General features: G+C 45.3%; 1 protein-coding gene across 2 annotated transcripts in view; it reads left to right on the top strand.

The window, feature by feature from the left end:
• LOC121269436 (protein kinase C epsilon type) overlaps positions 1–12665 on the top strand; it is a 695765-nt gene that overhangs the window by 559720 nt on the left and 123380 nt on the right. For both annotated transcript variants that reach the window (XM_041174046.1, XM_041174045.1), the window contains one exon: positions 2615–2769. In XM_041174046.1, coding sequence (XP_041029980.1) covers positions 2615–2769 — 155 coding nt within the window. The remainder of the gene's footprint in view (positions 1–2614; positions 2770–12665) is intronic.

The following is a 12665-nucleotide window of genomic DNA, read 5'->3' as shown; positions in this document are numbered from 1 at the left end:
CTGCTGAACCCCAACCCCTCAAGTCTGAATGTAGTGACTGCATTGAGCCATTGATGGCATTTGTCCTTTGCTGGGTGGGCCAGCAGATATTACCCATGCTGAGGTCAGCTTGAGAGGGTGGTGAAGAGATGTGTTTTGCCCCCGCAGCATGTGTTACACTGAGTCCCACGTGACTGGTTTTGGGGGCAACCTGGAGGAGCTGCACCATAGGTGCTCTGTTTGAACTCCAGGATATGTCCTAGTCAGCGTGATGACATGCTGGGAGGGGAGCTACAAGGTGGCATGGTAACGAACCATTTGCTGCACCCTGCATTCCACGTTGCTTGCGCCTCCTTGCTATGAAAAGAAATACCGTGTGGTGCCTAATGTGATGTAGGCAGCGTGTGTCCAAGAGGTGGAGGTGGGGGGTTGTGGAGCAGGCCTAGCATCTTTGTATGAGTGTTCAGCAGCAGTGGGATGAGCAGGCTCTGGAGCCTTGCAATGTCCCACTCTGGTTGGGGTGGGCCGTCTGCGAACAGAGTTCATGTACAATTTGCACTAATCAATGCTGGTCTCTCATTTTCAGGAGAAAAATGCTCATAACACAGCAGAGCATGCGAGCCGCTTTGAGCAGGAGGCCCTGGATCTGGAGAGGCACCATGCACCAAGGTCCACTGGTGTCAGTGAGGCTGGGGTGCCACAGCCAGGTATTTATGCCCAACAGTGAGGTCAGCATTGTTCTCCCAAAAGCCATAGCAGTGCTGAATGCTAATTGATTTAATTTTGCAACAAGGCTTGACCATTGGTTATGGAAGGATGAGCGCATAACGAACCGGGGGACAGAGATACACTTTGACATTGTATCCACGTTAACTGATCCACTGTCTTTATTCTTCCTTTCAGCATCATCGGTGCAGGGCAGGGAGGAGGAGCAGCAGAGGCCCCCTCTCACACCTGAGGGGCCTGAAGTCTCACCAGCATCAAACCATCTCTTTCAGGCAGGCATCAGCACAGATACTTACACCTCGGTGGGAATTAGAACATCGGCTAGTGTCCTGGGGCACAGTGGTGAGGGCACTTCACGTTCGCTGGAGGAGCTGGCAGAGACAGAGAGTGCCAATGGCGCCAGCAGTTGGAGGACTGCAGGGGACCAGGCACATGCTCAGTCAGTGCCTGATGATGTGACTCTGGAGTTGTCCACGATGCAGCAGGTGCAGGAACTGAGGTCGGGTGTGCAGGATCTCTCTAGGGGAGATACATGAGGCTATGCTTGGCTTGGTCTCTGTGGTGTAGGAGTCTACGCGAACGATCGCTGAAGCAATGAGCCACAAGTCCAAGCACAATGCGTGCTCCAAGGAGAGAGTGGTGACTCTTGTGGAGAGCCTCCTCCAGGACCACATGTCAGGGCTTCCTGGGGATGCACTTTGACCAGCAAGCCCTCACATCGGCATTGACCTCAGCTGGTCAGTGCCAGTGTGGGAGATGGTTTGGGCATCAACTTTCCCAGTTCGGTGCCCATCCATCCATAGTGAGCAGAGAGGTCCGAAGTGACCTCACGTCGGCGCAGCAGCTGCCTTTCGTCTCTGCGGGCACTTCTCAGGGCGCTCCAGATGAGGGCAGCAGCTCCTCCACCTCTCTGCCTATGATCGTAGCATCCTGCAATCAGTAACAACCCTCCCACCACTCACTGGGCCAGCCTGATTGGTCCTCGTGAGCCCAACACCATTTTTCTGGGTTTTGGGGCCTCCTCCATGATACTGCCCCTGGCTGGCTGCTGCCAGAGCCTCCACTTCCAGTGGCATGGCTGGGACTGAAGAACTACAGGCCTTCTGGCTCTCTGGCTTTAAAGGGAGCCCCAATGCCAGGCACTTAATTGCCAGAAGGGCAGAGTCAGGTCAGGGCTCCCGGAAATGACCAGTACAGTACTGCCATCAGCATTAAATTCAGCCCAAAGAATGCAGGCAGTAAGCACATCAGGGTATATACAATTATGCTTGGGTGAAACGACATGGGTTTGTGTGTAAGAGAGAGAACACATATGCAAATGAGTATATGAGAGTTTGCATGGATAACAATATAATCATTGAGAAGATGATTTCCCATGTTCACTATTTTTAGCAAAATCATAAATCTGTTTACTGAACATTTTTTTCCAAATGTGTGCATGAGAAAGAGACCATAAAGAAAAGCGTAGGATAACTTTGCTTGGGATCAGATATTTCTTTCTCCTTCCTTATCTTCTATGTAATATTGAATGAGCTTCACTCTGCAAAGCTAGGTTAGAATATTACCTATAGTTTTTGGTCGAGTGACCTGAGGTGAAAACACTCTTGCGTTGTGTGTGATTTCCAAATGCAGCACAATAAGCTAAAAACCTTTGGATTTCCCGGAGCTTGTAGGTCAGTGGGACTAAAAAGTTTGAAGAATGAAAGCTGTTTGGTATAATGGATCATTCAGATGTGCTTTTGAAATGTATTCTTCTTTCATCATCAGCTAATTACTGTTTCGACTGATCAGCTTTTGCTGACATAATGAAACTCCTTCTCTACAAACGTTTAGCTGTTTACCCACAACAACAGCTACTTGTGAGGCTTTAAGAAATTTAACTGACAAAGCTCTTTCTTTCTTCATTTAGGACCGCCTTTTTTTCGTCATGGAATACGTAAATGGAGGTGATTTAATGTTTCAAATCCAGCGTTCCCGCAAGTTTGATGAAGCTCGATCGAGGTTTTATGCAGCGGAGGTCACTTCAGCACTCATGTTCCTTCACCAAAATGGTGTCATCTACAGGTACTTGCTGAAAAAGAACAGCTGGGGTTCATGGTTGGCTTGTGCAGAATGCTTTCATATCTTAGCAACTAGTTTGGGTCAAAGCATACTGCCTCAGTTCTCGTGCATGTTGAGACATGGGTCTATGTTGTATTCTTTTTTTGTCTGTCATTCAAAACGTTTACATTTGAATAGCACCAGAAGCTGCAATCAGATGCAAAGCCAGGTTTGTATTATGATGTACTTAGAGCCTTTACAAAATGTTTGGCACAGCCTGACCATCTGCTAACCTGCCAACAGAGAGACACAAATCTCTTTACTTTCTCTCTAAATCCAGTGCAAACTTCCAAAAGGCCTTTCATTTCTACCTCCTCCCCCCTCCCATCCCTACCCCCATTCCAAAAAGAAATGTTCTCCTATTTCCTTTGTTTATTTGTGTTGTCCTCTTGTTGACTGAATAAGACAACAGTCACAGGGTCCTTGTTTCTTCCCTTTTTTTCTCAGCATTTGAGGACAAACTGTGAGTCATTCACAGGAAGTGGCTGTTAGTGAAGTGTAAAGGCTCTGCCAGTTGTGTTATTGAGCCAATTGCCCATGTTTTACCTCTAGGATAAGCAGAACTCACAATGCTTCTGGTAAGAGTTTTTAAAAAAATAAATGCAAAACTACGTATTCGCTGTAAGCTAGGGAACAAAATTCTTTAATGGAAAAGGAGAGTTGAGGCAAAATATTTGCTGCTCAAATGACTTGCCCAATGTCTGTCGAGGAAATGCAGAAAAATACTCCTACTGTTCTCAAAGTTTGTGTAGCTTCACAGAGACCAAACATTTTGGCCTGAACTTTTCGCTTGTCGGGCGGGCGTGATCGGCGGGCCCGGGAACGGATAGGAAATGGAGCGCGATCACACTGCCCTTGGGGGTGGATGCCGACATCGCTCTGGGTGCTGGAGAGCGCTTCCAGTGAGCTCCCTAAAGACAGGATAAACAGAACAACAAATATGCTGCAAAATATGTCCATGCAGCACAATCAAGCACCTGAAAGCATTACCTCATAAAAAAAGCAGTCCCCAGGTATTTCTTGGTATTTTATTTACCCACAGAAATTTCATCCCACCCTGGACTGGGGTTTGAGCAAAAATGTAAAGGCCGCCTGCCGATTGGCTCGTCCGCCAACCATAAAAGTGGACAGGCCACAAAAAAAAATCGCTTTCAATTGCCTCCTTAATTTGAGTTTCTTTCCCTGAGAGCCATTCCAATCATGTCAGCAATGAGAAGGAATTACTTGGATGCCAGAGCAGCTCCATTCAGTTCAGTGAGGACCAGATCTTTGTTCCGGCTTGGAAAGTCAGTGCTGCTTTTCCCAGGAAATCTACTCCCAGCAAGATATGCCCATTTTGTCACAGCATGACTAAATGAACAAGCTCTCCATCATCTTTCACATTGCTGGTTTACACAGATCCTCTCCTGGTTGTGGGGGGTGGGGGTTGGAAATCCACAACCAGAAAATTAAACATTGCACCAATATTGTGAGTTTCACACATAAACAAACATAGTGTAAACACTGCAAATTTAGAAAATTGGGAGTCAACTCTTAACACAGAATCATTTCAGGCAGAAGTGATTCACTTTTGTTCCTGGCACTTTGCATACTATATAAGCAGGAAGTTGTCTGCCTTTACTCTCTTCCTAGTATTAATAACATTTTGTACACATATAGAAGTATGACATTATGGATCGAATTTTCACCACGTCGGAAGGGCTCTGCACCTTAGCCAAAATGGAGCTGGGACTGCGGTACCAGAAGCCCTCCCCCCAAACCTGACGCCAATATTTTCGCTCTATGGAGAACATGGAGTGGGAGACATTTCACACATCCACGGTTCACAGAGACAGCAGTACATTCAAAAGTGCAGCTGCCTTCAATCAGAAGCAAATTTCGCTCCTGGGATTTCTAAAACTCAACCCTGGTATTTGGAAATTGGAAAAAAAAGATCTGAACCTGCCCGAGTTCTTTGAGGAGGGCAGGTACCCTTTTGAAGCGGTACGGTACCTTTTTAGAGAGGTCAGATACCCCTTTGGGAGAGGTCAGGTACCCACTGGGATTATTAAGAGTAGACATAAATATGCATAAAAAAGTGGATAATGCCCGTGGAACTGTCAAGCTTTCAAGTCATTTAAATCACCTGCCCTTTAAATTTTGAAATAAAAAGCCTGCCTTCAGTTGAAAAAAAATAATGCTTGCAATTTCAATAGATGTTTGTTGACATATGCCTGTGCGCTATCATTAAAGTATTATTTCTGTTTTATTGTTCCACAACCTATCGTTATCACAGTGCATGGCCTGTAAGTTCACAGTATGATTGACATCTCCAAGTGCTTATAAAAAGATTAGCTGTCTTTGATGTGGAGTTATGAGTACAAATGTGTGTTTTTATAAGAGATTATGGATTTAAATGTACTGAATGCGCTTTTATCAACTTGAGTATTTTTTAAATATAGTGAAGTCTGTAATAGAAACTTAGAACTTTATTTTATTTCATAACATGATGGCTCCTGAGGTCTGCCCATGGTGCATACTGGCATGGAAGATGTAAAGGCAAAGGGTGGTGGGTGGAGAGGCATGGGTTGGCAATAAATTGGCAAAGGAGGCGATAAAGGACCATGGGGGTGAATGGGAGCATAGGTTGGCATGGACATATGAAGGGCCATGGGATGGGTAGAGGGACATGAGTTGGCATTCATGTATGGGGAGTATACGGGGGATAAGGAGGTGCAAGGAATGGGGGCTAGAGGGCCTTACTATTATTCAGCCTGTGGCAAAGTCCCAGAGCACCAAGGTGGGCCTTTTAAACAGCTCACCTTCACACTGGACAGCCCCTGTGGCTGTCTCTGCACTGTTTCAAGGGGCGGTGAGCGGGTCTGGGTAATTTCTCCCAAGTCAGGAAATTTCCCAACTCTGCGCGCCTGACTTGGGAGTGAAAACTCAGGCCTATGTTTGTGCTCCACAAGCTTTGTTTCAAATGGCTGATAAGTAAACTAAAATCCATTCTCCTATTTGCATAATTCTTCCATAATGCCACTCCATCCTTACCCTGCGATTTCTTCCATCCCACTTTAGCATGCACTCTCCACTCATCCAACTCTGGTCCAGTTGGCGTCTTCTCCCTTCCACACCATGATCAATGTAGAGCCTCAGCAACAATGCTGTTCACTTTGAAACTTTCTCCCTGAACCCTTCTGCCTGGCTACCACTCCCCGCCTTCATTAATCTCCTGTGACCACACCTTTGTTCATTTCCCATACATTCTTTCCCATTTCTTGGCCAGTTTCATCCAATTTCCAATCAAACGCCATGGAACATTTATATGCAAAAGATACTATACAAGTGAAGTAATTAGCAAAAGTATGTACTGAACAGAAAACGACTGTCCTAACTTGTATAATCTCATGGCACAATCATAATAACATTCCTTATAAATTTGTGTGGTGTATGTGCACTTTCATGTGTAACTGGATGATACATGTCAAAAATATATAAAACTCTCCAACCAATTCCAGATTGGCTGCTTTGGGTTTGTTGCAAAAACCTGGTGCTCCAAACCAACTGAACCTCAGTTTTTATAACCAAGCTTAAGCTTCTATTTTGGCAAGACCCCTTGATTTCAGGTGGAATGTGTCTGTTGAAGTGAAAGTCAACATTAACTTGCGATCTGTGGAAATCGGTTTGCGTGTATGCTGGATTCATAAACATGACATTTAACAAGAAGCTTTCATTTCCTTTGTGAGGGAAAATATCCTCCATGCACTGTCTGCTTTTATAACTTTTTTGCAAATGAAGTAGACAGGAAATTTCTACTAACGGTGCTTAGATTAAACCTAGAAATTTGAAAAGGTACATCAAGCCCCTGCCAATAAGGCCACTCTTAAGGACTGGATTTTGATGGAGCCAGGGAGACAGCATGGGAGGGGTGAAAATCATACTGGGACCCGATTCTGGGATTCCCGACATCATTCCCAGGCTTTCCAATTTTTAACAGTGCCTTTTAAGGGTGCAGGCTGATTCGAATTGTGAGCCCATACCCTGCACTCTGACCTGGAGAGTGGCCAGAGCTGTCAATGTTTTCTCTGGGGCTCAGCTGTTTCAGTACTCTAATGGATTTCTGGGCTCTCAGCCAAAAATGCATAATAAGATACTTTAAAGGGTCTGGATGATTGACTCTTTCATTGGCTGTAGTAAAAAGGAGTTTTTTTTAAAAAAGTGGAAAGTTATCAATGAATTACTGTTTTTTTTTAAAGCTCTTTGTACACATCCTGTTGTCACTGTAGCATTCATTCATTATATACAGTGGCCATGGAAATCCCATAGCTTGGCATGGGGTCATGAAGAGACACTGGGGGTTGGGGGGAGCATACCTTGACATTGGGGCATGAGGAGACATAGCGATGGTTGAGGGGGCATACCTTGGCATGGGGCATGAGGGACCATGGGGGGTGGGTGGGGTGTGAAGGCTAGAGGGCCTTACCTTTTTCATTATAACTGTGGCGAAGGCCTGCAGCACCAAGGCCTCAGCCCCAGTGGCTGCCTCCGTACTTTTTCCTGGGCCGGATCGCCCAACAGCAGCTTGCACCCATGCCCCACCCCATCAGAATGAAAACCCGGTCTTTCCTGGCCCTCTCCTCCAAGGTGTGTGGGCCAAGCTGAGAATTTCCCTCTACCCACCTGGAGGATGAAAATCCAGGTCTAAGTCTCATTTGCAATTTAAAAACAATAATCCCTTCAGCAAATGTATTCTTTATTTGACATCCATAGCTGTTCAGTTAAACTTTGGGAAAAAAATACAGTGAATTCTAGGCTTATTCAGTTCATCGGTTGCCATAATTAATGTCAATCCATCCTATCAAATTAGGAAAGGGTAGTCAATTGTTTCAGCACAAGCAAACTGGCCATGGACACTACCACAAGAAGTTTTGTGCTTTGAGTAACATCCAATTAGAACTGCAATGCGACTGCTCAAAACCAGTAATGTAAAGGGAAATAGCAAGGTCTTTTTGTCCAACTCAACTAGATTTTCTGGACTGTACCCATGGGCTGGATTTTCAGTCACTCATGGAAGTGAGCTCGGGTGTGAGTATGCTCCCAGATAGCGTACCAGTCTTCTGACACCTCCATGGCGCACTGCAATTTTCAAAGGGAGGGCTAAGGGGGGAAGCCAGCAACCTGCACGTCTTCAATTAGCTGGCTGTTAAGCTCATTGAAGAGGGCTGAAAAGGGACAGAATTAAATTTCCGATTGGTGAATGGTCTGGGGCGCGTTAGTGCACAGCTGTCAGAGCACAGTGGAATGACATTATTTATTGTGGCTTTGATTTAAAACCTTGGGGGGAAAAAGGATAGTCAAAGTGCCTTGAGAGCCCTCCCTCTCCACCTTTTCAAGCAGCTTGACCTATGCTCATGCCTTGGCTCAAAGTTGCCATTGCTTGAACAGAGCAGATTAAGTACCTTACAAGTGAGTGTTTGGGCACTTGTTTGGACCATGAGGCTGCTGGCCCTCTGCTCTCTGCCTGCTCCATTCCACAAGCCAATGGCAAGCCCAGTCATGGTTGTCATCTGCCTTTAAAACTCGGCCTTCAGAGCTTGTACCTGCCTCCGGGTAGTACCTGGCACTACTAATTGGGAACCGAATTTGCCTTCAGCACAATTAGGTCTTTGCATACAAAAATCACATTGGATTGAAAATCCAGCTCCATTAGCCCAGTAAACTGTGAGAAAAGAGGTGTACTCTTGTTTAATGCTTAAGTTTTGTATATGTGTCCTCTAGTCTTGTGTTCATTGTCTATACCTTGCTTACCAGAGTCCCATCTATCTATATCATGTCTTCTCTCAATCTTTTCTTCAATAAAAATAAGTTTAGTTACTTGAGATCTTCATCTTTTAAAGCTATTTTTTTTAATATTTCAAAAGCACCAAAAAAGCAGTTGATATCAGGTGAATGCTGCAGATATATCTAATTTCATCTGAACTCAGAAGTTGACTAGAGTCAGTTCTAGTTAGTACTTGTTTAGGAAACTGCCTGGGATTCCCAGCAGGCTTTGCTAGTCAGCAGAGGGCGATTGCATTGTTGCACATTTATGCCTATTTCCAGTGTTCTGTTCCAGTGCTCAACATAGGGAATGAGAAATTGGGCTCGGTAGCATCTATTTTTTTGGAGCTATGAGGGCGATTATGCATCCACAATGGTGCCTGCAGCACACGTGCACACTTCTGATGCAAGTTGCATGAAACATCATTTTGGTGATGGTGTTAGTGTAGTGCAGAGCAGGCAGATCTGTAACACTGATTAGGCACCAGCATTGCCATTTTGGTGCACAATGCTCCAGCCAACCTCAGCTTGCAGAGCTGAATGCATGTTAAGCACAGGGAGTACTTACCTTCAGCACTATTTAAAGGGATCATTAACTGCTTACAGGTTGATTTCTTTTTTTCTGCAATTTTGCATATTTGTGGTGCTTTTCATAGTTGTCACAGAAGTCTACAGGGAGTGGTGTGGCAGATGCTGAAGTACTTTTTGTTGACTTGAAGGTTTTGTACAAACCAGTTGCTCCCTGATGGGAGAATGAGCAGAAGCCACACAGAATAGGTCAAGCTGCTTGAAAAGGTGGAGAGGGAGGGCTCTCAACAAATGACCATATCTGCCCTTGGTGTTCAGCTTTCAGCTCTGATACCTGAACTTCAGCACAGATCAGTGTTTGAAATGTCTGTGCTTCACTGAAGAGGTCCTAACTAAATCTACCAACTACTGTTAGCAAAACTACAACCGCAGAAGAAGGTGACATGGCTGTGAAGTGGCGATGAACTATATGCATGAGGCCCCTTCCAAGCTGGAGTCAGAGATATCAGCAATATCTCACAGCTTGCCGTTACTGTTGAATAAGGGATGTTACTGAGGTTCTTTATTCAAAGTGGGCTAAATTCATTTCATTTTCTCTAGTCAGAGACAAGCTGGTGGAGCGAGCATGACATTTTGCTAGGGTTGAATACTTCCCCATGGTGCAGGGTTGCGTTGATTGCACACACATTGCCATACAGTTGCCACATCAATTCTACCATATACCAGGGCCACCCCTTCAACATGCAGCTGGTGTGTAACCATAGGCATGCACCATACAGATTGATGCCCAGAATCCTGGCCGCAGTTATGATACCTTCATTCTGCAGCATTCCAACATGTAAATTGCATTTCAGCCACAATGGTAAACCAAAGGGCAGCTATTGGACAACAAGGGATATTAATTGATAACATGGCTGATCACTCCGGTGTGCAATCCATGCACACATGAGCATGAATAACAACGAGAGTCATGCTGCCACATCAAATGAGATAGAACCGATTGTTGGCGAGCTAAAGCAACAGTTTAACTATTCTGCAGGAACCATGTAGTACTTGGCAGAGTGAGTGTCAAGATTTGTTGTGGGTCTGTTACATGCTGCACAGCCTCGCCTTCGTGAGGGAACAAGCTTTGCTGCTAGCAAAGAAGCTACAGGTAAGAAGCTGAGGAGCAGGAGCATGTAAAAGGGATGGAGGCAGGAGACGAAGGGAGGCTGCAACCTCAATGGTCCCCTTCTGCCTGGGCTGCCCATGAAAAATTAATTTGAGTGTGATACCAGTGACCCAACCCCAATTTCCCATTCACCACCAGTTCCACAGCTTACCTTCCCAGTGTCTCTGACCATTATATTGTCCTCTTGGCCTCAATGCAAAGTTAAAAGTCACTACAAGTTAAAGATTCTAATTCAGATTTATAAATGAAATCATATCATATTGCATACAAATGTAAACTAATCACCTTTCTTCATTCTTTGTCCTAATGCTTCATTGCAAGGTTAGGGTTAGGGTTAGTGGCAGCAGCATGTCTGGTGGAAGACTGCTGACTTTACGTACAAGAGACTGCAAAGTGGCCTTGGAGGATGACTTCGAGCAGCTCTGGGCCTGGAAGACCCAGCTTCATACTTTACTATCTCAGTATGGGCTGGTGGGCTGACAGGTGACAGCAAAGCCTTGGGTGGATTGGCTGGGATGGGAGGGCACTTGCTCTCATCACGAGAGAGGGCAGCAGGTGTGTGCTCCATGGAACCACTGCCACTCTCCCAGGTCATTGCCTCGGTAACCCTAGTAAGCTGTTGGAGGACAGATTGTGAGACTGCTGTGACAGTCTGCAAGCACCTTTGAACACCAGTATCCGCAGCCATGATGGCAACACTCTGAGATTGCATGGCAGCAAGCTGGCCTTTCATGGCTCCAGTCTGAGCTTTAAAAGTAGCACTTTTGGTGGAAGCTGCATGTTCTGCAATGGAAGCTGACACATCAGCCATGAGAATGGACCCACAAGTATTGATGAAGATATCCACCACTTGCTTGCTTGAAAGGATGGGCTCCAAGCTCTGCACAAAACCCTGTCCCAGACTTCTCCATGCACAGAGACTTTTTCGCAGGCTTTCCAATGTACGCTACTCCATCAAAGTCCTCGTCTGAGCCCAATGCAGCAGAATTCAGGATCAACTTCACCCTCTGGCAAGCTGGCAGTAGCTCTATCCTTGTCCATTGTCCCAGCTACAGTGCGCTTGTGCTCAATGTCTCATCATGTACAGATCCAACCTCTAACATATCCTGTAAGGTAGCCGCAGTGCCAGTATCTGAACTGATAGCTGCAATTGTGAAATTGAGTGATGGTGCTGTGTCTTCATCATCACTGACTTCTCGCTGTTTCTCCGATGCCTGGACATGTTGCACTTCTCAGGTATTTGAAAGGATAAAGGCACAAGGGTAAGGTTGTAGTGAGGGGAAAGGGGAAAGCAGGAGTTGCATGCTTACACCATCTTCAGCTTGTAAAACAGGAGGGATTGTGGGATGAAAAGAAGCTGGACGTGAGAGGGAAGATTAAGTATGAAAATACAGTCATCTTCAGTTTCAATCCTGTTGCTAGCCATGGACCCAGCTTCCAATTTTGGCCAGAACCATCTCATCCATGGACATTAGAACATACAGGGAAATGTCTCCCCCTCTAGTTAGCTCCTGCTGCCTCTGGTTGTGTGCTACCTTCTGCAATAGAGAGAGAAGCATCAATGAGTGTTGAGCAATATAGAAGTATAGAATGGTTACGGCACAGAAGGAGGTTGTTTGGCCTGTTGTGTTGGAGCAATTCATCTAGTGCCACTCCCCCACCTTTTCCCCATAGCACTGTACATTTTCTTCTACAGATAATGATCCATTATGCTTTTAAATGCTTTGATTGAACCTGCCTGCACCACACTCTCAGGCAGTGCATTCCAGATCTCAACCACTTGATGTGTAAAAAAGTTTTTCATCATGTCGCCATTGCTTCTTTTGCCAATTACGTTAAATCTGTACTCTCTGGTTGGCTAATATTTGGGTAATGTAGCTGTCATATTTGAAAAGCTGGAAACGTGTGCACGCTGTGCGATGTGGGTGTGAGGGTTGTAACAATGCTAAACGTGCAAAGCTAAAGTGAAGCATATGCATTTAGATATGTGTCCTAACTGATAGAGATTGGTGGTGAGTGAGTGATAGGGATTTTTTTAACCCATTCATGGGATGTCAACACTGCTGACAAGGCTAGTAATTATTGCCCATCCATAATTGTCCTTGAGTTGTTGGTGAATGACCCTCTTGAATCACAGCAGTTGGTATGGTATTGATAAACCCACAGTGCTATTTGAGGGGGATTTCTAAGATTTTGAATCAGCGATGATGAAGGAGCAGCGATATATTTCCAGGTCATGATGGTGGAGAGGGACTTGCAGGTGGGGATGTCCCATGCGCCTCCTATCCTGTTCTTCTAGATAATAAAGGCTGTGGTTTTGGAAGGTGTTCTGGTTATTTGAGCAGTGGCAGAGGCTAGT

This window comes from Carcharodon carcharias, chromosome 2 (genome assembly GCF_017639515.1).
Source record: "Carcharodon carcharias isolate sCarCar2 chromosome 2, sCarCar2.pri, whole genome shotgun sequence".
Taxonomy (NCBI): Eukaryota; Metazoa; Chordata; class Chondrichthyes; order Lamniformes; family Lamnidae; genus Carcharodon; species Carcharodon carcharias.
This window is presented reverse-complemented; position numbering and strand designations above follow the sequence as displayed.